Source organism: Opisthorchis viverrini, assembly GCF_000715545.1.
Source record: "Opisthorchis viverrini unplaced genomic scaffold opera_v5_58, whole genome shotgun sequence".
Taxonomy (NCBI): domain Eukaryota; kingdom Metazoa; phylum Platyhelminthes; class Trematoda; order Opisthorchiida; family Opisthorchiidae; genus Opisthorchis; species Opisthorchis viverrini.
Window position 1 is genome coordinate 173597 of NW_008751716.1, and position 25972 is coordinate 199568.

General features: G+C 45.2%; 2 protein-coding genes across 2 annotated transcripts in view; one reads left to right on the forward strand and one right to left on the reverse strand.

Moving 5' to 3' along the window:
* Positions 1-2366: 2366 nt before the first annotated feature.
* Positions 2367-25972, forward strand: part of T265_03904 (hypothetical protein) — a gene marked incomplete at both ends in the record, with an annotated part of 35716 nt that continues 12110 nt past the window's right edge. Inside the window, 13 exons of the mRNA XM_009168505.1 lie at positions 2367-2402; positions 3874-4176; positions 8925-9143; positions 9389-9687; positions 10010-10278; positions 10642-10771; positions 10858-10970; positions 15593-15786; positions 16427-16751; positions 18261-18376; positions 18770-19275; positions 20637-20996; positions 24521-24820. Coding sequence (XP_009166769.1) covers positions 2367-2402; positions 3874-4176; positions 8925-9143; positions 9389-9687; positions 10010-10278; positions 10642-10771; positions 10858-10970; positions 15593-15786; positions 16427-16751; positions 18261-18376; positions 18770-19275; positions 20637-20996; positions 24521-24820 — 3170 coding nt within the window. The remainder of the gene's footprint in view (positions 2403-3873; positions 4177-8924; positions 9144-9388; positions 9688-10009; positions 10279-10641; positions 10772-10857; positions 10971-15592; positions 15787-16426; positions 16752-18260; positions 18377-18769; positions 19276-20636; positions 20997-24520; positions 24821-25972) is intronic.
* T265_13361 (hypothetical protein) overlaps positions 18823-25972 on the reverse strand; it is a gene marked incomplete at both ends in the record, with an annotated part of 17020 nt that continues 9870 nt past the window's right edge. The window contains 2 exons of the mRNA XM_009168553.1: positions 18823-19011; positions 20857-20985. Coding sequence (XP_009166817.1) covers positions 18823-19011; positions 20857-20985 — 318 coding nt within the window. The remainder of the gene's footprint in view (positions 19012-20856; positions 20986-25972) is intronic.

A 25972-nucleotide genomic window follows, 5' to 3' on the forward strand; every position in this document is an offset into this window, starting at 1 on the left:
ATATTCAATGAGTGAGAGTCACGGAGCAAGAGCATCTACGACTGAGAAAAAGCTCGGTTGTTGTGTATTTTCGGATGGTTAACAGAATACATTTTCCGAGAGCCACTGATTCTGTTACGGATCGATCACGCTGCGAGCAAAACAATATGATATGCGGATCGTGGCAATACTCTATCCCCAGCTATGTTGCTTGATCCAGACTCCTAGCACGGCGGATAGTAAGAAGATGAAAAACCTCGGACACAAACTTTAATGATCCAACAACACGCGACCAACAGGCGATCATGGGAAAAAATGACAATGGCTGTTACGGTTCGGTCACGCAGCGAGCAAACAATATGATATGCGGATTGTGGCAATACTCTATCCCCAGCTATGTTGCTTGATCCAGACTCCTAGCACGGCGGATAGTAAGAAGACGAAAAACCTCGGACACAAACTTTAATGATCCAAAAACACGCGATCAAAAGGCGATGCCCCGAGCTTCCGAACCCAAGTTAGTAAAAAGATGGTATCGTTTAAGTAAGTGGTCGAATTTAAATTTCTTGGAATATCAATGGGCCATTGATTTATTCATAGTTTGACCTTGAAGATGCCGGAAGTTCGCTAGCACACATAAAAATACAGAGTTTTTTTTTTGGGGGGGGTATTGATATCCCCAACAGATTCTGTGACCGATCCCATAGCAACAACAACTAGTAATGGCCGAGATGTCCGTGAAATGACGCGGCTCACAATCAACACCAGGTGCCCTCTGGATACGTGAAACCAAGTGTGAGTGCATGACAGCCAGCTGCATTTGGTCACCACGGGAAACTGATTGACCGGAAAAATACCAGACGCGTAACCTGCAACAGAGGGTACCCAGCTCACAGGTGTGACCGCGCTAACAGTGTCTACGGGGGTGTTGCGATCTGCGCCAACAAAACAGGCCGGCCACAAATAAGCGCTAACAGGGTGCAGCAAGCTGAGAGCTATAGGTGTGCCACAACTATAACTGCTGGATCAGTGTATACCATCGTGGCAATACAGTGGTGCAGGTAATATACTCAAGCGCATCGACCGTAATTGGGTGCCCACCAGATAGGATTTCTTGCTTCCCATGCATTAGTCGATGAACACACAGCTGGCAACATTCGTTCCCGCAAGCGATGGTTCTTGGAGTGGGTAATACAACAGTGGCTTCTGCGGCATGTTTGCGAGCCAACTGGGAGCTAACCCGAGCAACGTCCTATGAAACTGAACCCGGTGCTCGCGAATGTTATAACAATTGGCGACAGTAACAGTGCAGAAACGGGTAGTAGGGAGTGATTATAGTATACCGTTTTGGGCTGCATGGTAAAATAAGCACCTGACGGATCGTTTCTGGCGTTCAAAATGCTTATTTTCATATTGTTAAGGTCTGTGCAAGCCGTGTGGATTTGAATTCCGAGCGACTTCAGACAAGATATAGGAGACAAATTCGTGGAAATCTTATGATGTCAAACGATGTGTAGGTACCGAAAGGGGCTAAGAATTTTGTACCTCCTCGATTACCCTTGAACACCAAACATTCTTTTGGAGATCACGACTATTGCAAAAGCACAATGGCGCTTCAAAAAAAAGGAACACCTGCAAGCGAATGATGACTGTCGAGAGGAAATGTGAGGACAAACCTGCGCAAGCGACGTAAGGTGCACCGAAAAGAATTAATTTATACATGAGTCGTGGAAGAAGTAAGGATCAAATTCTGAGGCTGGTGAACACAGGTCATATCATCACCAGTAGTCAGGATCACAGGTGCTACAAATTCTGCGTAGACTAACTCCGGGTTGGATATGACTGACACAGAAATAGAAGCCCCAGAGGAGGGGTGTTTACACTAGACAAACGACGATCTCATGGGAGTAAGATAATTTGTGCGGACCCCTTGTGGCCCCAGGACCCTATCGTCGCAATGAAAACCACTGACATTGGTTTGGCAGCTGTGTCATCGAAGGTGCTGCTGATATGCTCCGAAATCTAATTAAACAGAGGGACAGATCCGTGAGAAGCAAGATGTGTCCCATCCTGCATCGATTCCATATTCCCCTCCGGCAGATTCTGGAACAGCGGTACTATTTCCAATAGCCAGAAGTGACTTATAAGCTGCCCTTTATTCTTTGGACCGTCAGACACTGTGCTAGTATCTATGAAGCAGAGTTGTCCCTCATAAATTCTTGGCTCTCTTTAAGCGCTTTGCGGCAACTCCTGTGGATATTTGAAATTTTACGGAAACATCTCACCTGAGTTCATTACAACAAGTAGTTTTCCATCACGAAGAGACTGGACCTTACCGTGGTGTGGCGGTTCGTGTACCTCGGCGACCCAGTGAGCTATACTGAGGGATGTCCGCGCGTCGCTCACAGAGTCTCTCATACCAGGTTGGTCCATGGGTAGAGGTCCGATGGACACAGTCTCCTGGCCCTCCAGTTTGGGGGTTGAAACATTTATGGCGACGTGTTCCGTGAAAATAGTAATGTACTTGCATTTCCAGCCGAACACCGTTGCTTCGCAGTTAGGCTTTCGAGCCGAAGGCTTTGGCTGAGGACTCTAATCGTCCTCCTCCACGATGCTATGTCGTGGCCACAGTCGCAATAACGCACGGCGAATCATTTGCCTTATGTGCGGAACACACTTGGCTTGGGTGGCGGCTAGCAAACAGCCGCGATTCGCGGGATACGATACCAAGGGTGAGGGCATCGCTGTAGAAATTGACGGTATCTCACATTTCAGAGCGCTGCCTACTTCACAGAGCTCTTCCTACCCAGTCATGTACAGAGTCGGAATGACTGAATGGTGCGCAACCTTGCAATGAAGTATGTAAACGCAGGCCAGTAAACCCATTGGCTGACAGCTATCACACTTCTGAATCAGGACGCTAGGACAACACAGGAGGTAATTCATTAGAAGACGGCTCGGTTCGCCCAATTAGGTCTATTACCAGTGCGTATCTGGCTGAATACTTAAGTTCCCAGATTATCAAAACTACTTACCACTGATGAGTTTGTTGGGCCGTCGTCTCCATGCCTCTTATTCCTGTTCCTCTAAGTAAAACCATATTAACTAAGATCGCCGTAATATGGATACACTGTTATAGGTGAACATATGATACGATTTTTCGTTTCCTGTTACCGCGAAAACACCTCAAACTTATCGTAAATTCCTGTTTGATGCCAACTTCAGACTGGCCTCACCTTGGCATATTTTTCCATCGTTACGGTGGATCCTCTTGTATTTATCACCATCAGCTCTAGAGGCAGCAGCATCAGTGTTTGCACTGACGCTTAACTGCCGTAGTGCCGTCTTGTTAAATGCCGAGAGAAGGAGCACTCGACTTCTCGCTGACTGCCCGCTTGCTGACAGCTTTCACCTTTTTATCAATGACGTACTGCAACACCTCGGTTTTATCTCTACTACCCCAGTACACGCTCCTCGAAACCGGCGTGCCCACCACACATCACCGCGTCCATATCCATCCTCCTTGCACCTCGTATCGTGTCGTCGTTCTCCGCTGTAGGAGCTACCGGTTCGCTTATTCTCTTGTGGAACCAAATCCCCACTCCTTTATAATCTAGTAAGACAAAGTAACATGTTCTCGTGGCAGCCATTTAGTTCGCTGTTTTGCGTACTTGTCAGCTGTTGGCTTTTTGTTTCCCAAGGTTCCCGATCATTCGACTACCCCTGAAACATATTGAAAAGGTCATTTAACTTTATCATGCTCGTTTTGCCGCTGTGTTCTCGCTAATTTATTGCCTTTACAGCTCATGGGCTACGGTGCTGCCTGAAGGCAATGTGCCTGCCATTTGAAAATCCTCTGATTTCAATCTGTTTGCACTTATATTAGCTTTAAAGTCTTGCGGCCAAGTAAGCTCAACAAACAACGTTATTGATGATGTTTTCTGCAGTGGAGAGTTTAAAGCGGAGGATTTCCAAGATTTACTACAATCATGGGTTGTTTTGTGCAACGCACCCGATTCAAATAATCACCTGTGTGTGTCTTATCGTTATTTTTCTCTGGTATGTGCAACAATCATTTTACCGTTGAAGCACCGCAGTTTTCCTCTTACGCAACTTCCTGTGATAAAGGATGTACCGTTGGATCACGTTGTCCTTCGAGAAGACGAGTTCCTGGCGTTTGAGAACTCCCATCTTTTTGTGAGTTTAGCAAACATCCAACGTTTTGAGACTTCTTTCGGGCTAATGTAAAACTCTCTTCCAGCAGTCTTGTCTGGGCTTGGAAAGTGTTTTGCATGGTTTCGCAGCCTTTGCTTTGATTTGAGTGAATATCCTATCTTACACCTGAATAAACTCATTCGACGTATAAAGGGATCCTCCCGAGGCAGCCCACTTTGCACGGTAATACTCAGCAAACGTTTCCTGTCAGTTTTCCATGAAGGCCATGTGCACCTTTTTGTGATTCCGGCTGTTTCTCACCTTGGAAAAATAGGCTCCATGGATATCATTTACTGGAAGTGCCACTATTCAATAACCTACGGCATTGGTTGCTGGTACGTTCACCGAGCTTGGCAGTTGGATTGCAAACGTTTCATCACCAACCGAGGTGACATCGTCAGTGCGGAGTTTAGTGGTCATATCCAGATAAACCCAGCCACATAAGCACCTTAGTCCTGATTGCGAGTGCCTTGATTAGACGCCTGACCCTTTGTTCAACAGCTTCAGAGCGCTACTCTTGGGACCACCTGTCTACCAATCAATTTTTGCGAAATCGGCCTTTGGTTTAATTTCGCTGTTAGTCAGCTGTTGAACACTTACTAAATGACTCTGATTAAGTCTGTGGCTGGTTAGTCGAAGAATAACTGAGTGGACTTGTGATCCACAGGCTAACAGACCATGAAACCCTTGACCAAAGGTTACGTGTTCTATTTTTCTACGCCCACTTGATTTGTCATGGTAAGGATCTAATTGCTCGCGTGACTGAGGTTTCTTGGATCCTGCACTTTACTATAAGCATCCCGTAGTTACTAGGTCCTCCGCGAGGATCGATGACGGATCGGGCAAAATATTCTAACCGTTGCTCTGTAGTCAAGTGATTGTCCCAACAGGTCCACAGCTAATTCTACCAAGGTCCACACCAAAGGTCAGGGTGTTAGCCTGCTGGAAGGACGTTCTCGTGAGAGACCAACCCTCAAAGTACCAACAACTTATAGTTGGTCCATCGACCTTAAAACCTAAACCGAGCCGAAGAACAACTACAAAGTTACAGTCCACTATCCATAGACAACACCATCCACCCAACCACTGCTGCATTTCTTCAGCTGCTCCAGGGAGTTATCAGCCCTAACACCCTTTTGGTGCCTAGCTGCCATGCCGCTCGAAGGAAGGATACTGCCAGATTGCCCAAGCCTAGACAGGAGAAGTCGAGAGATAGGTCGTGTTCGAACCACAGACCTTCGGGTCGGTAAATTCGTGATCTAACCACTTGAGCTAGAGATAGCTCACTGGTTAAGGGGCGAGCTTACTAACCAGAAGGTCTATAGTTCGAATTTAACCCCAGCATATGGACTGTTCCTTTCTATCTAGCTTCGGGCCCCGGTGCTTCCTTCGGGTGGCATGGCTGCTGGGCACGGAAACGATGTTACAGCTGGGTGATTATTATTAGCAACCATCGTTTCGTATTCCCTCCGAGGAACCAACACCGCCTTATGTATACACAGATCCAGCATTATTACTATGGGTGAACTGATGCAGATGAAAAAAACCTTCGGGAAGTCAGGAAGGGAAGCCTCCAATTGACCATCCTGTAACCGCTCCTTCTCTTCCGTGACCGTATGGCGATGTTCAGCAATTTATGTCTGCTGGGCCGGGCAATTCCCTTTCTGACGTTTTGTACCCAATTGATTTAGCTGTAGCACCCTCTCGGTGCCTAACTGCTATGCCACCAGAAGGGATACTGCCGGGTTGACCAAATCTAGACAGGGGAAGCCGAGAGGCAGAGGTCGGGTTCGAACCACAGACCTTCCGGTCGGTAAATTCGTGCTCTAACCACTGAACCATCTCGCTCCCAATCGAGGTAACAACACCTGTAAGTAGCGAATTGGATGTGCTTTGCAGCGTGTTGGTACGCCGAGTATTGCGCTAATTGTCCCTCCATCATACAATCGCCTCACAAATGCGACCGAATCTGCTGGACCTTTTCGAGATTACGAGAAAGAAAAACCGTATGTCGGATGTTAAACGCCACTGGGAACATATATCCACAGAGCTGGAATTTTTCATCTGCGGTAAAATCCGACAAACCTCATCCAAACCTAGGATCTCTGATAGGACCGTGGCTTTGCTTGAGGCCCAGTGACAAATTTCTCCTGACAGCAACAACAACTCAACCCGATGGATCATTGACGCCAGGTAAAACTGAGTATCTTTGTAAACCAAAAGGTTCGGTAGACCGAAATGCCGAATAAATCTTGTTCCACATGATTCGTTCGACTGGTTTCCAGAAGCCTCTTGTCGGCGTAATTATCAAGGACCAGAATGGCTCTCTGATATCCAGCAAAGGAGAAGTTTGGACCGCTGGGCACTCTACTTCGAAAAAAAATTTACTTGACCACCTGCTACCTCCAATCCGGACTGCCGGATCTCAACAGAAAGGTGAACTGTGAACATACAGCTCTCTCAGCCTCGGAAATGTCCGATTGTGTACCTCTACTCAAGGGTCATCGTGATGCTGATCCCTGCTCTCTTCAGTTATGGTGATTCCTCATTCATTGCCTGTCTAGCCTATTTGGGTCGATCTGGAAGACCGCTCCAGATAACTGGAACGAGTCAGTAGTAACGCCCGTTTTCAAAAAAGTACTCGCAGTGAATGTGATAACCTCAGAAGTGTGAGTTTGACTCCCGTTGTAGCAAGGCCGTCGTCTTACGGCAGCACGCGAATCCTTGACGCTTAAGCATCAAGCAGGATTTCGACATGGCAGAGGCTGCATCAACCACATTTCTGCACTCTGTCAGGTGTTAGAGCAATGACTCACGATATTGGTTTCCTTGACTTCAAGTGTGCGTTCCACTCTGTTGATCTCTCAGTGCTGTTAACCACACTTTTTCAATAGGGTGTGTCCCGGAAGTTTATGAACACAATCCGGCTCCCATATTCACATCCTTCTGGGCGTGTGAGAGTGTATGGTGAGCTTTCCTACGATGTGTTGTATCTCACAAGGATGTCCACTATGTCCGCTCTTCAACTTCTTTATTGGTGAAATAATGATTAGAACGCTGGAATTGTCGATCTGGAGTACGCAGAAGACATTGCCCTCATTGAAGACGAAGGCATAGCACAAGCTCTGTTGTATAGACTGACTACCATCACACTATCTTTTGGCATGTGTGCAGTCCAGCGCTCCTGTGAGTGTCAAAGAAATTTCAGTCGCAAATCCTTAACTAACTGGATGCGCCCCGCCGGTGTAACAGTGTAGCCTACTGATGGAACATTCAGGTGGTCTAAGGTCTGATATCCAAGCTTCGCCCCCGCATCCCATGGAAGATGTAGGTTACTACGGTAATAATGGAGCCACTTTGCAGTGTTCGTTTGTTTAATACTCAGTGAACTTCCAGGAAGGTTCAACAGGACGCTCGTGAAAATTCACTTTTCAACGACTATGGGCAAATTAGATGTTTAATTTCGTATCGAATGACTAAGTTCGTATTTGCTCATAAACCAATTTGCAGCGAAGGACTTTCCTCCTTTCATCGGTATAGCAACACGTAGTGCACTCGCGCAATCTGTTTAATTGTTTGTCGCACAGTTTAAGATATCCGTTTGGGCGGTTTAAAAGGACAAATTCTCAAGTGATCAGCTACGGTTGATCATAAGTTCAGTAAGTTGAAAGGATGCATATCTGTTCTGACCCTGACTCTAATCTCTTTTAGTGTGTGTTGTAGGTTCTATAAGCTTCCAATACTTTTGTCTCATTTGGGACCTGGAATTTGCTGTACATTTTCAGATATTCGTACAACCGACTGGCATACGCGATTGTGATATTGGCCTACGTTTGGGCTCGATCAGTTAGCCTCACCTTTCCTGTACACTTTCCTCCGAACGAAAGTTGACGCAAACTTAGCCTATTTTTCGTGGCTTCTCCTCTTCCGAGGGTTGCGGCGACAGTATGACATTCCGGGATGGCCTAAGTGGTTAGAGCGGAAATTTACTGACCGGAAGGTCCATGGCTCGAACCCGACTTCTGCCTCTCGACTTCTTTTGTCTAGGCTTGGGTGACCTGGCAGTATCTCAGCCCTCATGCCTTCTTCGGGTGGCATGGCAGTTAGGCACCTGAAGGGTGCTACAGTTGAACGTTTTTTTATGACACTCTGTGGAACACCAATGTGACTGTTCTAAGTTGTTTTTGGAGGAACGTGTTTGGATGTGTGCTTTATTGGGCATTGTTGGGGTCTGTTCATCGAACGTCACCTGGATTTTATGTCATGAACCTTTGCCAATACGCCTCTTCTTGCAAGAACTGTTCAGACTGTAATGCGATCTCAGTGATGTTTCAGCGGACACGACTGTATTATGACGATCAAGCTATGATTGATGAACACCGCTGTTTGCAAACGACCCACTGCTTCGTGCTCTGTGACTGTTTGACGAAAACCGCAAATAAACGAAACCAGCTGAGGAGACTAAGTCGCGGGATAGGGCCAGAAATTACGTCTACCCCACCCTCTACAGGTCACATGATCCATGCACTCAATTCTTATTTAGAGGCGGTGAGATAAATGCATTCCTACTGATGGATATAGCTGATTAATAATCGGTTTCATGTAGCATTTGCTAGGTTGAACCAGCGTTGTTTTTCTTGACTAGAACTATTATGTGAGAAAGTCTGTTTTGTGTCAGCCTTTTTCTAAAAACTACTTTCCTCTTTGCTTTGGGTTGTTTTATCTCCCAGAATTCTGGAAATCCCAACAAAAGTCTCGGCTACTGCATTCAGATTATTCTCCACTCGACGTTCGCCCCAGCCACAAGCAACGGTTGTTCCCGACCAAACCAGCTACTGGTGAACCTGCTTCAACAGAGCGCTGAACTTGTTCGATCACTCCGTGAATTTCGCTCAACCACAACCCTGGCTTCATCGCGTGTCCAGTCATTTGAGGATGCTTGTTTCCAGGTCTGTACTTTTCACCAGCGATTATCTTTTGCGGTTTCAACTTTCATTGAACACCACCTGTTTAGTTAACTATACCTTCACTTCATGAAATGTGGCCTTCTCGGGTCAGTGAATGACACCTGTACTGCGTCTGCCGTTTGGTAGCTGATCTAGTGCAATTTTCTCGTGTAGGATTAACTCTGCTGAACCACATATCAAAATATTCCTACTTTATCAGCTTGCTATTCATTTCCTCACCTTTCAAGGTGGAAGACCGCGTTGTGACCGAGCTTGAATCGACCGATACAATCTTCAACATGCTGCCCACCTTCGACTGTCTTTTGCTGGCTCCCAGTTTGTTATGGAGGCATCAGGATGTCGAAAAAACCCTCACGCCAGGTGAACATCTGTTCGCCCGTTTGAAACAAGCGGCTGTAGGCGACCTACGCAACTTGTTTTTCGGTATGCCATGGAAACTGACTGGTGTCACGCGGAAACCAGTTTGCAATGAACCGAGTACAATGGCTTTTGCTGTGACTCTTGTTCTCCGTGAATATGACCCAGAGTGAGTCTGATTTTTTGCTGATAGCATCGAGCGTGCCTTGGACTCCCGCCAATCTGCAGGTTGTTGACAAGAACAAATGAACTATTGATTGATGGTGCGAGAGCGATTTAGTTGGAGCGTTTCAGTGACACTTTAGCTCTTTTGCCCCTTGTTGGTTACGTGTAGTCTGTACATCACTGTTGGGTGACCTAATGTTTTGGGATAGGCGACACACAGCCACGAATGACATTAAGTTGATTCTCAATCAAAACCAACGTATATAGCATACCTTTATAGGTCACTCATTTATGATACTTTCTACTGCCTTCTCCCATTTACATAGCTTTATTGAAAAACTTCGTGACCACATTGTTACTCAGTTTGTCCACAACCGCAATTCTACCGCAACGGTGGCACAGCAGGGTTCAACAGATAACCCGGACGCAAACCATTCTACGCTACGGCCAAACGTTCACGATCCTGCCGGACCCAACACGCCAAATGTCCGGAATGTGTACCTGGTGTGGTACAGAGGACGATCCTATCTTTCCGACTACGCACCCCTGATCCTCATCTATTTAGTACTGTTGCTTTATATCTATTTTTCTGTCTGTGAGTTTCCGCTGTACCTCTCCTGGCTAATCTCCAGGGGTGTGTGATGATGGTGCGGAAAAATTGTATGTTTCAGACAGTGTCTTAAGTAGCTCGTTGGGTGTTTCTGATTACCTTTTGGAATCTGAAATCCTTTTATACGGGGATTGAAACACTAGCCGCTATGATTATTCGACATTTTTTCACCATGGTACTACTATTCATTTGCGGTTGAATGCACAGACACCAAGCCTTTATTCAGCCTTTATTCAGATAGTATCGTCCACTTAATTTTCGTTTTGTTATGTTGCTCATCGAGCTTGTTGCACTTCGTTGTTTTTGCTTGCTAGCATGACCTAACTGCTTATTGTCGGTTTATTCTAGGCAAACTGGAAATGGTCAAGAGTAAAATAGCGCTCGCCTTCAGTGCGTGTTTCACCGTCGTTGCCTCGTTATGCATGTCTCTTGGGTTGTGTATAACAATCGGCCTAATGGTGCCCACCTTGAGTGGCAGGTACGTATGTGTATACACCAATTCGCTATCCGTGTGACTTACCCTGACTGCTTTACCTAGCCCCGTTCATTGTTGCTTCCTTTCAGTGAAATCTTCCCCTACTTGGTTGTGCTTATTGGATTTGAAAATGTGATAGTTCTAACCAAGTCGGTCGTGGCCACTCCGGTTGACTTACCCGTGAAATATCGGATTGCCCAAGGTGAGTACGCGAGCCATCCACGAACGTTCTGTCCATTTTATAATGCGTTCTCAAAATCAAGTTCCACTTTAGTCTGTTATCATCTTGGCGATCGCGCGCTAGGTTGTTGGTGGACATTTCAGTTCTAAAGACGCATCTAGTTGGTTAACGGCGGAAATCACTTGCAGTAGACACAACGGTACACATTCACGGATGTATCTGTGGACAAATTCACGTTACTTCGGTTTCAATGGGTATATCTGATTGCAGATAAGGAGCTTGCTTTACCCGTTTCTGAAGTCACCTTTATGTGCCACCGAACGATCCCCTCGAACCATCCATTCTCCACCCTGATACGGCACTGTTGAAGTGTAGGAAAGACCTAGCTCTGGTGGATTCAAAGTTACTTTAAATTATAGGATTTCATACAGAGCCGACGCGCGTGCAGTTGAATTTATAGAGTTAGAATGAATAATAGCCCCACCCCATTCTTAATTGTGTGAAAACCTACCGTCTCGCGTGCCACCTCCGTAGACATGTGTTCAAATAGCACCAAACAGCCAGTTAATTAATATGTAAGTTTGGTGCTCAGTTGTCACACATTCCCCGGATAGCACAAAATTTGAGACGTACTTCCGGGTTGCCCAAGCCTTGACAAGAGCAACTGGAAATTCAGAGGGATGAAAGAGCGGACGTTAGCGGACAAAGGTTCACCCAATCTAGAAAATCTAGGTATCTGTGTGATTAATTCTTAGTTTTCCACCAATGTACATGCAGTCTTGTCGGTGAATACACAAGTAGACCTGATAAAACGCTGTGCTGAGTAAAAACACTGCTTCCGTATTGACTTACTTAGCTTCATTAGTGCTGAGTTCCGGTTTCTGTGATCAAAAATGAGTTTTTTTCAATCGATCTTCAGTCGATCAAACGAATGCCCAGTACAGACATCTGAAGTCTTCGGAATGCGCCACTGTTGAATCGCAGATCATGTGTTATGCATTCACAAGGACCTCAGAGGAACCCGTAAATTATCGAACTCGTATTGACTGAACTCATGCAAACGGCTCATCTACAGAGGTTTTTAGCGTGAGTCGAACAGATCTGGCAGTTGAACTTTGTCCCTGTCTTGGTTCTGTTCATTGTAGCTTGCATATGGTTCACACCCGAGCCAGCTGGAACCGTCTGTATTGCACATCTCGTACCTGGTCGTCTTGCATTTTAAATACTAACCAAATATGCAATGAAAAACCATTGTAGTGTTCTCAGCTCGCCCACTTAATATGAGGTGGACGTCTTTCCATCATTTTTCTGCCCTACGGCGTCAAATCGAGTCCCTTTATTTCTTATTCCCGGTAAGAACAAATTAGTCAAATGGATCACGTTTTCAGTCCTTTCAGCCAGCCACAGAATCTATCTTTCCACACAAGTTTGAGCAACCTGGCTTTGGATGAAGTCCGGCTTGGCACAGTTCATTCTTATCACGGGAGCACACAGTGGTTAGGCGTGAGCGTTCGGTTGGATCGATCAACTGCACCTTTCTTTGAATGGATGATTGTGTATACTGTCGGCTGTGGTGTGTTGCACAGCTGTGTTGGGTTGTTCTTGTGGCTTGTCAGTCGCCACGCACAGTCCAGATACACATCATTCTCGTCCTTCCCTCTTACTACTCTGGAAAGGAATATTTCTGAATATTTAAATGTCGCACTTTGAAAACAACTCCAGCTGATTGTGACTGGCCATTTTGGACGCAAAGCAACAAACAATTCAAATATTCCCGCAATGATTTATTTATGCGATTGCTCTCCACAGTTGGCGTTCAAAATTTTACTTTCCATGTTGCACATCGCAGATACGGCAAATAGTGGGAATTATAATCAACTTTGAGGCCAATCAACAAGGTCTCTAATGATGCTTTTGTTTACTGACCTCCCCCCGGGTTATTGATACGGATTTGAATCCGTAAAGTTAGACTAGCTTTCTCGAGTGCTTGGCTCTAATGATCTCGTTAGAGCCACCTAATTTTTGTGTAAAGTGAAATCACTAACCTCTGTCTGTGACATTACGTGGTGCAAAATCTTTAGTGGCAGCGGCTAATTTCCACGATGTTGTTTTTTTCACTGTTTTGCTGTCATTCTTCCTCACTAGGACTTTGTAGGGCCCAGAAATACCCAAATAACGTACTCGAATCACTTACAGAGCACTTTTCCAGTCTGAATGCATTATTTCCTATTTCTATACCTCTTGTTCGACGGGTAACCTCTGTGACTTTATCGTTACGCTCACCTGGGTCTGTGATTCTCTGAGTGTAACTAAGTTTGTTTCTACCTGTAACCCGTCATAAAGCGATTGTTCTCAGCCTGACAGGAATCTGTCATTGGGAATTCGAACGTTTCAAGGGAAAACGGAACCCGCATGTTCTAAAGCTTGAATGTATGCTGCACTGTTGGTGGTTCTGTTTTATTTTGTGTTTAGAGCGAATGAATTCAATTCTGCTGTGAAAATGGAAATGACTGTCAATAATACTGTTGACTCTGTATAGACACCAGCCATAACAAGAGGCCATTAGTATTCGGGGCGTTGAAACGCATTTTAATGGTAAACTCCCCTCCCTGAAGAAACCACGTCGAACCAGTCTAGAGATGGTCAACTATTTTCCGTTAAAATGAACTTTTCGAGTCTGGTTGGATCGTCCACCCACTCGATATGGGTATTATACGGGAAACGCTCATCAGACTGTCAGATATAGCGGCGTTGGAAGTGAATTTCCGAAGTCTGTTGAGTGCCATAGTACTGGAACCATTTTTACTTCTTTTCGCCCTTTCCTTTGCCTCGTTCTAAACATTGTCACTGATGACGTGTCACACCCAAATTGCTCAAACTAGCGGTTTGCATTCGACAAGGAACAGTCTACTCCGACACACAGCTACAACAGATGACCAACTTGGCCGTGGATCTGGGGTCCCAGAACTCCCAGTAGCGAATTGGGCAAACATGTTTGCTGGATTCAAGGCCTCTATAGGTTTCCTTTGCTACCTTGCAACTCCCATTTAGCTATGCGCTAGTTAGGTGTGCCGTGCCAAGTCTCAGCTTCTCTGACAAAATCTATTAGGCGGATGTTGTTGCATGACTGATCACTCTGAGAGAGTTCTTAGGTTCCTCGCATTGTTTGCAATCAACCACACGATGGTTAATTCGGTTAAGTGTGAGTTTCTCACCTCTAGTACTTGGTTCTTTAAAACATGTGTATATAATCTGGTAAGTAGTTGTCTCTCGGTTCTTTCGGCGTAACTGAAAAAGTGTACATTACAAAGGCTAAACTATGGAACAGGCTCTGATCTTGGCGTTGGTTGCATGTAATCAACTAACCTGAGTGCAGGAGATTTTTGGATTCTCTGATATCTAGATGTGATATATAGACGGAATGCTTATCAGGCCTGAATTCCACAAACCCACATGCCTTAGACAGCATTTCAATTTCAAAAGTTCTATCTCAGAAGAGGTCTGTTTACAGTAGCCCGAACGCTTTGTTCTGATCAGCACTAGCAAAATCTCTGGAGCCGTATCGATTTCTGCAGGGAGATGGTTACCCCACCACTATCAGGAAGTTCAGAGGAATAGTAGAAAATAGAGTGATTTAGAAAAACCACCTTCATTTGAACATCTTTTGAGGATCACAATGGCAACCAAATACAGCACCCATCGACGCTAGTTGGAATAGCTAGACTGGCCTTTTTTGTGCTGAACGAAACGATGTGAACGGTAATGACAAACTGAACCGTCTGATAACCGTAACTCACACATATCACCTACGGATATATACCAGGGTTCCTAAATGTGTTACAAAGAATTCCGCGCTGAAAGGTTCGCATATCTCACCCAGCTCAATTTGACCGCGATGCGCTTGGTTGAAACCAATCCAAAGGCCGGTAACTTGCACAAAATAATCGCTAAAAACATCCCCCTGGGGAAACTTCTGCTCCACAAAATCAATTTGTAACCAAGTTGAATTCGTGACTAGCTCTGCTTTGCCTCAGTAAGACCGACAACGCTGTTGTGTATCTATCAGTGCTCAGAGCGTCACCGATTAAAGTAAACAAAGTCTTCCCTTCGATTTCACGAAAATCAACTGTACACCGACGTTGTTTTCATTCTTCCCTTCTGGATACCGTCAGTTTATCATGAAGTAACCTAAAATATCCCGCATTCTTAGCTTTTATAATACGGTTTGCGAACCACAATTGGATCCGGTAGAATTCAGGCTAACCGCCAATCAAACAGGGTTTGCGTAGACAGTAACTTCTAACTAAAAATGGCAATCAGTTTGAGTACGTGTCTTTAGGTCTGCGTGGTCTTGCGGTGTATCGGCTGTATTCGCCGTATTCATTGGCTAGTGTGGTTCTCCAAGGAGAAAGCCTTAGGAAAGCCTTAAATGTACTGTAGTCTTCGAGGAAAAACCTTTTTACAGAACAGAAAACAGTAATGTTCCCTATCCGCCACGACCAAGTGTGCGTTATCTCCCGAGGGCTCCTAGAAGAATGCCAAAGTGCTTGTGGTTAATCGAGAATGAGGTGGTATTTTCTGGTTATCACCCACTCCCTCTCTTTGTGTTTCATCCACCACTGATTCATGATCCTCATTTTCAGGTCTCAGTAAAGAAAGCTGGCCGTTGACAAAGCAGTATTTCACTCAACTGGTCCTACTGTGTCTCGGTTTCCTCACGTTCCACCCCACAATGCAAGAATTCTGTCTGTTTGCTATGGTCGGCGTTACCACTGACTTCTTTCTGCAGCTATTCTTCTTTGTGACCGTGTTGTCTGTGGACATTCGTCGTATGGAGGTAGGCTTGACCAGTTTGTTTGATCCTATCATCTATTGGAATCGATTTCGCCATCATTTTCAATTTTACCATTTAATCATCATGCAACAATCTAGTGCCTGCCGGATTTGTCTTGCGATATACGCCAGGTCCTTCCTAATGTAAGTCACCTCTCAACTAAAGGCCATCCCTCGTGAGCTCTTAAAAATTTCCACCATTTAAACTTTTTGGTGATCCATGTACCCATAAGGAACGCCTGATGGCACGCTCACCACAAACACTTGCCCCTGGTCATTGTCCACTCTTCTAGCATCTGCTAGACCAGAAATAGTATTCCAGAGCAACAAAATGGTATAAAATAATCGTTTAGCTGTAACACCCTTTCGATGTCTATTTGCCACGCCACCCAAAGAAAGCACAAGGGCTGGGAAATTACCAGGTAGCGGTAGCCTAGACACAGGAAGTCGAGAGGCGGAGGTCGGGTTCGAACCACGCACTTTCCGGTGAGTAAATTCGCGCTCTAATTATTGAGCTATCTCTCCCTGTGGTTCCTCCGGCCTCAAATTGGTCACGTCTCAATGCTGCTGGTCTGGCCAAAAGAGCGAAAGAGAATGTACCAGGCAAGATGTCGCATCTCATGTGTATCACCCTCGATTTTCAGCTGTCGGACCTATCTACTCAGTACCAAAGTGTTGCAATGCTTTGTGAGTCCAAACACCTACTCACCAGTCATTCGATTTCGACCGAATCACAAGATCTCAGCTCCTCAGCTCCACCACTGCCCGAGACTGCCAACAACGCAGCACAAGCGGTCTTCCGGTTTCGGGGAATGAATCATGGTATCGTTTTGCCGTTCGTTCGCTATTGTATCCGGCGAACGTTTGCGTTGTGCATAATCATCTGGAGTTGGACACGATTTTACTTTGCGAAAGTCTTTTCAAAGGTGCGACCTAAGCTCAGACCGGGACATAAGCGTCGCGTTTCTGGTAAGTTTTTGTCTACCTCGTGTGTTGTAAACACGTGCTTTAAGTCTTCTGGCCTTACGCTGCATTTTCTTCATTATCAGCATGTTTTGATTCTAGCGAAGTCCATGGAATTCCAGCGACGTCCGTGAATCCGTCCACTGTGTATTTAAATGACTAAGTCTGCCGTGTTCTTAGTCATTCTAGACCAATTTCAATACATCACATGAGTTGTAATCATTGTTTTTGATCTTGAGGACTAACTTCCTCACTTCTGATCTGTTCGGATGACTGCCTTATATATCTGATATTTGATAGTAGTTTATATAGGCAAGAGTGGATCTGTTGTCAATAGACATCATATTGATTGGGAAAATGGAAAAAACACCAAAAAATCCGCGTTAATACGAAACGTGGGGCGCTGTGGAGGTTTGTACAAGTGAACGTTCACTGTTGTCCTGAAAACTGAGAAAGAAAATACGGCCTTCCGGGAGCAGAAGGCGGTTCTGTCATTTGCAACTTTTGAACTCCTACGGAATCAGTGCCCAATCAAATGTTGCTGTGTGTTGGCGACAAATTTTCCTTTAGGCTATCTAACTTACTCTTACACCTACAGAATCTCTCCGCTATGGGTGGAAGGAAAAAGGCCTTCGCTGCGGAATTGTTCATTAGAGAAACACTAACTGAACAGTTACAGACTATTGAACAGGGAAGCAAAACTCTCATATGCATCTTATTTACAAAAACTGAATATCCATATTCTCCTTGAACGCGTCTTCACTAACTTTTCTGGATATTCATTGATGTTATTCGAGTGCAAGCAAATGCTACAAAGGGACTCCACAGGTTCCATAACAGATCTCAATTTTCAAGAGCAAAGCGGATTTACGGGAAAACATACTACTCGCATCCTCTCCAGTAGTATCCACCGTTACATGGTTACGTAATGGTCGTGCAGTTTCCCTTGAATTTCTTAACGATACTACTCTGCTTGTTGTTGGCATCCATCAACTACAGTCAAATCAAGACATTATCCCAATCAACATGGTGCGTTTCGGTACTTTCATCTAAGAGTTCATCAGTCGGAATCCTAGGATGCTCCAATCTAAATTCAGAGCAACCCTAGGTATTGTTGTTTTATACCCTTGGTCATGGGAGGCCCCCATCTCCCTACCAATGGAGACCTTTTACAGGGGGTCATTGGCTTAGGCTTCCAGTCGTTTTCCAGGCATTCACAGTAATATAATAGGCATTAAAGAGTGGACAAATGAATAATATTTGTCAACCCTACTCCAGCGTCGTGATGCACGCTTTCTGCTTGTGTTTTCGCTGGATAGCGGGTCCACTTCCTAGAAATCATGGTCTCTATACGAAAGCTCGAACCTCACAAAATCCAACTGCAAGAGATTGGAAATATCAGTCCTGGGGGCAGACAACCTCACGCATCTATGCAGATGTTCATTGGTGCCTTTCCGAATTTGTTTTTGACGAATAGTCCTTACGTCTATTTTTTTGCTCATGCAACACCCATAGCCGCGGAAGCTGCTGCCTTCCTCGCCTCAGATGACAAACCAACGGCAAATGTCCCGCGACGCTTGTGGCTTCTTCGAAGTTGGGCAAAACATCGTTTGGTTCAACGAATATTCATGGTGAGTTATGTGATGAGTGTAGTTCTGTTTATCATTCACTGGACGACCCTGCTCATCCACCAATTTGGTATCGGACTTTACCGAACCGATCATTGTTTTCGCTTGATTCCTGGACAACTGCGGCTAATTGGGCATGATTTACAGATGCTTATTTTGTTTAGTTGTGGAAAAATGCGAAAATATGGGCACAGCTTTGAGTGAATACGTTTCATGTCATCCACAAACCGAGACAGTACAACACAGCTTCGCAAGAGTATTCATGCCCTTAGTCTTGAGGTCGATCGTAACCTTCGAATTCAGTAGCATTCTTTGTGCTATCGCTTCATATTTTTCCTGCTTTTCGCATCTGCTTCCTATGTGACTGTGAGAAAACAACTATTTATCTTTCTTCAGTTGGCAGTTGCTATATGGTTGGTGATTTTCGTCCTGTACACAGTGGATTTAGCTCAACTCGTGGACACCTTCCATTCCTCACCATCCACCAGTTCTTCGGTGACAGCTGACGATAAGTTAGGTGCTCCAGTTCCGGAACAAACGGACCGCCGGGTTTCGATCGACGAACCGGAGCCAAAATCTGTGGCACCAGAGGATGATTCAACTGAGGGGCCACCCTCCAGTTCATCGAAATCATCTCTCTGGGATGTTGAACTTGGTGGTAAGTTTGGAGATTTAGTTCGTGCACCTCCGTGGCTCCACCCTAGTGAAGCAACTTGGGACCACAACCTTCTATGGAATTACTTGGCCTTTTATCAGTGGCCCTACCTGGCTAAGCACTATAATCTGAGTCTATCCGGCTGTCATCTGGCCATTCTGGAGCCCATTCATTTGAAGCACGAAGTACCCAGTTATTCAGGCGCAGAATCCTTGCAGAGCGGTGCTGCTTCCGAAGCGTTATCACAGTAAGTTTTTGTCCATCTTTGAGTTCTTTGCGTCTCGACCCACTTATGAATTCGTGATCTTCAATAAAAATGATACCATGAGAATCTCAATGCGCGTTAACTAGGCTCTTCGGATAGCACATACAGACAATTATTCACTCCATCACCAATCAGTCCCACATTCACTGGTTGAAGCTCTATCCTGAATCAGGCGAAAAAAGGCCTAAACAACTGGCGGAGGAAATATGGTCGCTGTTGCCTTTGTTGTTGACTATCTTGTTCACTGACGGTCGTCTTAACATAATCCGTTACCAAAGAACCACGGAAGTCAGAATTCAGCATTCTTCGACTTTGGCCTCACTGTACTTTGGCTCCTTCACTGTACAGCTGCTATATAGCGTCATGGAAGTTAAAGGACTAAGGTACTGTCTTGTGGCCCGAGCGTCTATAGGGACAATCGAAAAGCCAGGTTTGGATTCAAGCCAGGGACCTTCCGGTCACCAGTCTGGCGCCTTAACCGCCGAGCTATCTCGAGCATTTTGGGTTCAATATAAATTTGCCTCATTGATTTCTTATGAACCGGATGTCGTAATGTTTGCTGCCCGTCCAACAACGAATCTATTCAAAGGGTATCAAACATTGAAATACAGTACAAACGGAATAGTGTTGCGGAATATTGGTAGCTCAGGTTGTTGACTTGTTTACTAGTCTTGCCAATTTATTTGCAAACTTTTTGTTATCATTCAGGGAGAGTCGTCAATGCGCTGTTGACTGGCTATTCCTTTCTTTCATGGTGGAGTTTATGTAGTTTAGCTGAGAACAGATCGTATATCTAATGTGATTGCCTCCGGAAGTTTTACACACGAAACCGTGTGTAGAGCAAGGAACTAACCGGAGAGCAAAGTAGACCGGAACCATGGGCTGAATTAAAGTTTCTATTAGCAAAAAACGCTACCTTATGCGGACCACCACAAGGCGCCAGATATATCGAATGGATCAATAAGAAGACACAATACACCGAGCGGATCTACTAATCAAATCGAAGGGCTCCCACACCACAACGCACTACAACTCTCGTAGGGGCCAATCAGAACCAGTGGAAGCCACTGAAGACGATAACCAGTGGACCAGAATCACCGTCAGACAATGATATTATAGATGTGAGCCCTCTTTAGTCGGGCTGTGTGAACCCAAACACAGTGGGAGGCACACCCGATTTCTCTTCGAAGGGATACGAAACGGTTGCAAATCGGTTGTCGAGCTCGGCAAAGAAGCCAAAAAAGGAGGTTCTTTTTAGCTTTTGTTACTCGTTGCTCGATCGCATTAATGTTAGATTGATGGTTGTTCTGGTCTCTGATGAGGCTCACCTTTCCGCCCACTAGATACTTTCCGTACGGTGTTCCAGAGCGTTCATTCGATTGGAACTGGGTCTCTTACACCGCGCTTCAAGAGTTCCTAATCCAGTCGTTCAATTCCAATCGTAAAGATAACGCACCTTCTGGGGATTCACCGTCCGATACAGAACGCAGTCAGTTTCTTGGACTACCGGAGGAATTGTTGAAAATCGTGGATAAGTTAAATCTACGACCGCTTTCTACTCACGTCTCTCCCGGTGGTATAGCCGGATGGACTGCCCGTCTGTGGTTGACTGCAAGTCTGCTGAAAACCAGCTTCCTTGGTTGCAGTTTGGTTCTTTTGGTCACGTGTCTCGGGATGATATGTTTTCAAGAGCTACAATCAAAGTGAGTCAGAAACGTCCCTCCGGTGAATAGAAGCTTTTAAGTAGGTATTACCTTGAGGTTGGACTTCCTCACAAACTCGGCTCTCATTTTGCTTCTGATTACTTAATCTTTTGGTGCCTCATGTCAACCTGCCAGCCTCTATATATGACTAAATCGAATGACGGCTTACCTTTTTGAAAATATTTCTCTACAAACGTACGACTGCGTTCCTGCAGTATTCTCCCCAACGCAGGAATACGCGGAGCGATCAGTATTTGTAGTTCTCGGGTTACACACCAATAGCCCATAAGCATGGGCTAGTGAGCAACGGCATCATTCGGCCCAGATCAACTAGGGCAAGAAAAGTTCATGAAGAAAACCGGGACTTGAGATTTTAGGATCCACCAAAGGTTCACAAAGACCATCCCTTGAATTGGTTCCCCGTATTCGCCGGCGGCGTTATGTTGATGACTCTTTGTGATAGTTGAACAGGAATTTTCGGGTGTTACTACATGTCCTGAACCCTTTGTAATGGTCTAAACTTTGCATGTGAATTTGAAAGCGCAGACGGTTTTCCCAGAATCTTAGACTGCCTTGTTAGAGCCAACTGGTCAGTCCATATCCTGACTTTGTATCGTAGACCGAACAGTTCCGGACGATTCCTATGGCACTTTTCATGTAATCTTTTTTAGCTAAGATGCTATGTCACGTTGAAACCTCCGAAGCCACTAATATGACAGATATGCTGCTGCGGGACAAAGTATCTCATATTTCTCATTGATAAGGTATTCGATCACTCAAAATCAAGACGAAACGGAGTAAACAAAACCGTATTATTAACTGTTCAGACTGTCTACCGCACACAAACAGCCGGGAGAATTCCTATGGTTTTTCAGAATTTAACATATGTAGCATTAACAGACACTTGGTATACCCTAAGAGCCCTATCAACCCAGGTGACCAAACCGACTATGTGTACAAAACCTGTTGTGGGATTGATAAGTCACCTACATAGGCAGGTAACTAAAGTTCCGCACAACAGAGCACAAAAGACATGCACTACTTCCGCCCCAACATCCTCCACAATTCTAAAAGCTGTAAAGGAACCCAGCTATCGCTCCGCACACCCTGATGGGAAACCAGGCCCACCTGATTCACAAAGGCCTAATAACGCACACAGAACGATGCTGTGCGGAGACTTTGGCAACTCAGGTTAATTAAACAGACCACTCTCGTTGATCAAGCGTCTACCTGTTGAGTTCCGTCCAGCATGCAGTGGTGGAGTAGTGGTCCGCATTTCAAATCCCGGCACGGCATTGCTGATAAGCTTTAATAGAAACGAAAGTCGAATCCAGTTCTACTCCTGTTGGGCTCACCAGAATAATTGTTCCAGTGCATGAAGAGGGTTGTTCAAACGGGAATGATGTCAATGTGAATTCACGCACAATCCGCCTTCGTCAATCGAAATGACAGTCATTCCATATTCGCCGCTTGGTCAGGGCCTATAAACACTGACCAGTAGTGTGTCTAATTGATTCCAGTTGGAGATCATACACATCCAGCTGTCACACCTTGACCGATAAGACAGCTTTTTGAAAGTTGACCACACACTGGTAAGTACTAGTCAAAGCCTGTTTCTCCTGTCACTTATGATTCCGATTACTTTTCTCCCGGCGAAAGCCACTCACGTCGATCGAAACGCTGAGTTAGAAGTAGACTTTGTACTGCTTATTTTATATGGCCCCACGACTGAAGATGCGAAAGAAATATTAATATATCAACACAGCATCTGTATTCCGTCGGTTCTGATGAGCTGGATAAGTGGTTCGCAACATTTCTACTTGTCAAAGAGGTAGGGCGAGAGGATACTTAGAAAAGTATCTCGCTTGTGAGCGCTACATACGGCAACCAAACAGTTTGCACGACTGCACTTGAGTTTTTACTTGTGCAGTGCGATAGGTACTATCAGAGATTACCCAAACTCATGTGTTTTCGTGAACATCAGCACAATGCTCCACTGTTGATCATCCGAAGCCCCTCGGTTCTCAAGCGAAAGCCGTTTTTTCACGATTTGAACGTACGCTTCCAAGAAGGTAACATCACCTGTTCGAGCTAGAAGCACATCGTTGGTGTGTCTATCCAAGCACCATTGTTTGTTCAAGGTGGAGCTGTTTCTTCTTCCCATTCGATGGTACTTAAACCAGCTTTACCAACTCAGACAGAGTTTTCTGAGCTACTCGATGAGTACCGACAGGCTTCATATATTTCCCCATGATACAAACACGGCGTCCTTTAGCACTAAACTACCCTCTGGTTTACGGAACACCCACCACCCGAAAAGTCATGGCTGCTTAACTTCGACATCACTTGCTCAACTAAAAGCCCTCGGGCATTTCCGTGACAACTGTTATCCAAGAGGCAATCATAGCTAACCCAGTAGGGTCATAGTTTCTGAGCATTATGCCACTCCTCACGACCACGAGCCACCCAGAAATCTCTTTCCTCATGCACCCACTGATATTTCCAAAGCCACAATACTAACCACTCTAGACCATTGAGATTATCCGCACATTCCGGTGCTTCAATAGTCATTTCTCCGGTTGGTACTTGGCTTTTGTGTACATCGATGGTAATCCGCTTTTTGGTCGAGATACTACTAAAACACCTTTTACATTCGTCATCAATCTTTGATCGAGTTGCGCAGTATGAACTCAACATCAGTGTTTTTGTCGGACTTTATCGGTTACTGTGTTGTGGACAGTATGATGCTCTTTTCTGAGGAAGTTGCCGCGATTGCTACGGCGACGGATTAGTTCACGTCAATTTTTGGAGACTTCCAACTGCCACCGCCATTTTCTGTCCAACTGCTCATCCCTGCTGAATGCAGTCTGTGACTTTTCCAAACCGTCTTCCCCTTATTTCAGCCTTTGTCTTCAACATTTCAACATTCAATCCTAGCCCACACACATGTGCCTACAGACTGTAGTTTCCCTGATTTCTGGTGGCACTGTCCTTCATCAGACTCACCTACCTGTCTCTTTCTCATGAGTTAAAGCCAACAGTAACCCATCTACGTTCGGGCATGGGCTTATTGCCATTTACCGGATTGTCTGGATTACAACTACTTTGCCGCCTACAGGGGCATTTGATTCAACAATGGCTCTGCTGAAATTTACACTTTTTAGTTGTCTTGGTACACAGAACTAGTGGTTTGATCTTAGCAGGTCGGCGGCCTGTTTGGCCTCCCTAGTACTAATCTATGTAAGCAGAATGTTACAACCATACTATTCAGGTCGTCCCTATGGGCGTTCCGAAACCAAGCATTCAGAAGGAAACCACTTGGTCAATTATTCAACTTGGTCAGTCGCTTTCCTTCTGTTCACTTATTTGCTATAATTTACAGGCAATCTCGCGACGTGAACCTAGTTGCACATTCCGCGCCCTGAAATCTCATATTTTATTCTACCTGCTTGCGCCCAGACTTTATTTTGACCTGGAGATAGAACTCAATAGCTCGAATGTTATGCATACCTCTTCCTTGGCAGGTCATCTACTCCTTCACAACGGGAGCCGGTCATACGAGTTCTGCCACTAACAATCCCACTCACGGATTCTTCTGAAAGGGACTCGAAGGAGGACTTGGAGAATGAAGTGGTACTTTTCACGCCCGATTGGATACTGGCTTGCGGTAAACATCAAACCAGTACACCACAGGGCTCCGTACAGGTCGCAGGTATTGTTGCAGCATGTGGTCTGCCGAAGGCACTTCATCTTGGCCCTCCCGCGACAAGTGTGATACGGCTGTGGTGTACCACTTCAGGCGTGGCATTACCACCGATTCACAGGTCGGTCTAATCTGTCATTTGCTTGTCTTATACTTTGTTTCCTCCATCGGTTTCGTCATATGTTATGCAACCCAGACCCCCATCGACCAGTATCGAATCAGCCTTTCCAAACTATGTTGTTGGCAACCAGTATCTGTGATCCTCTGAACCCAGTGTATCCTGGCATTCCAGTGGCCTCCAATTCAGAAGAACAGGACACGTAGCAGTATTACACATCCAGTTTTCAGGTTTCAAAGTGGTCTCGCTTCTGTGTTACCGGGTATCCCTCAACATTTCACCCCATCTAGGAAATACTGCCTAGAGCCGAGGCAGGGACACTTTATGGTTCCTAGCTGATTTACGGTTCACAAGGAATTGTCGTTATGCACACACCCCTTACTAGTTAACCCAAGTTTTCTATCGGCCTACCACTTGGAATAGTTTGTCACAGACATAGATGATACCCTACTTCAACATATGGGTGAATGGACTTCACCTGACTCAGTCGATAGCTTATCCCTAGACACCCACTTTCGTTGGAACCTCCCACAACCGATCGAACGCAATAAAATCGAAAGTCGGATGAAGCAACGCATGGTAGCTCCAATGGTTGTCAACTATCCGTTGCTGATTAGTATTCTGGTTATGTGAAAATTCACCATCATGTGAAGTTACTTTGGTAGTTCTTGTTTGAATTTAGACAGACGTGATGACCTGGATTAAGGGGTCTGTGACTGTGAACATCAAATATCTGGAGTAGTCACTTCAAACGAAACAGAGACCTCGATTCCATCCCCGCTTAGGGGTATTTAGGAACTGTGCAGGAAGTTCGTCATGCCTTTGTTCTAAATGCGATTCTTGTTCCGATCGGTTGTTGGCTTAATCAGTCAATCAGCTGACTACTACTGAGCAGTCAGAAATGGGCCATCGTCCCCAACGCGTGACTCATTCCCGTATTCTCCTTATTCTGGTTGAGCGAGCCTTTAGCAGCTGGAACCACTTAGGCGCACAGTTTCTGAGCTAAAAAATGAACTAACTATATATATATATATGTATATATATATATATACATGAAACCCCTTTTTTCGGCGGACGAGGAGGCCTCTATTGTTCATGAAATTTAGAACTAGTGGTAAGGGAGGTTAGTTCAGCAACCTGAATAAGCAATAGCGA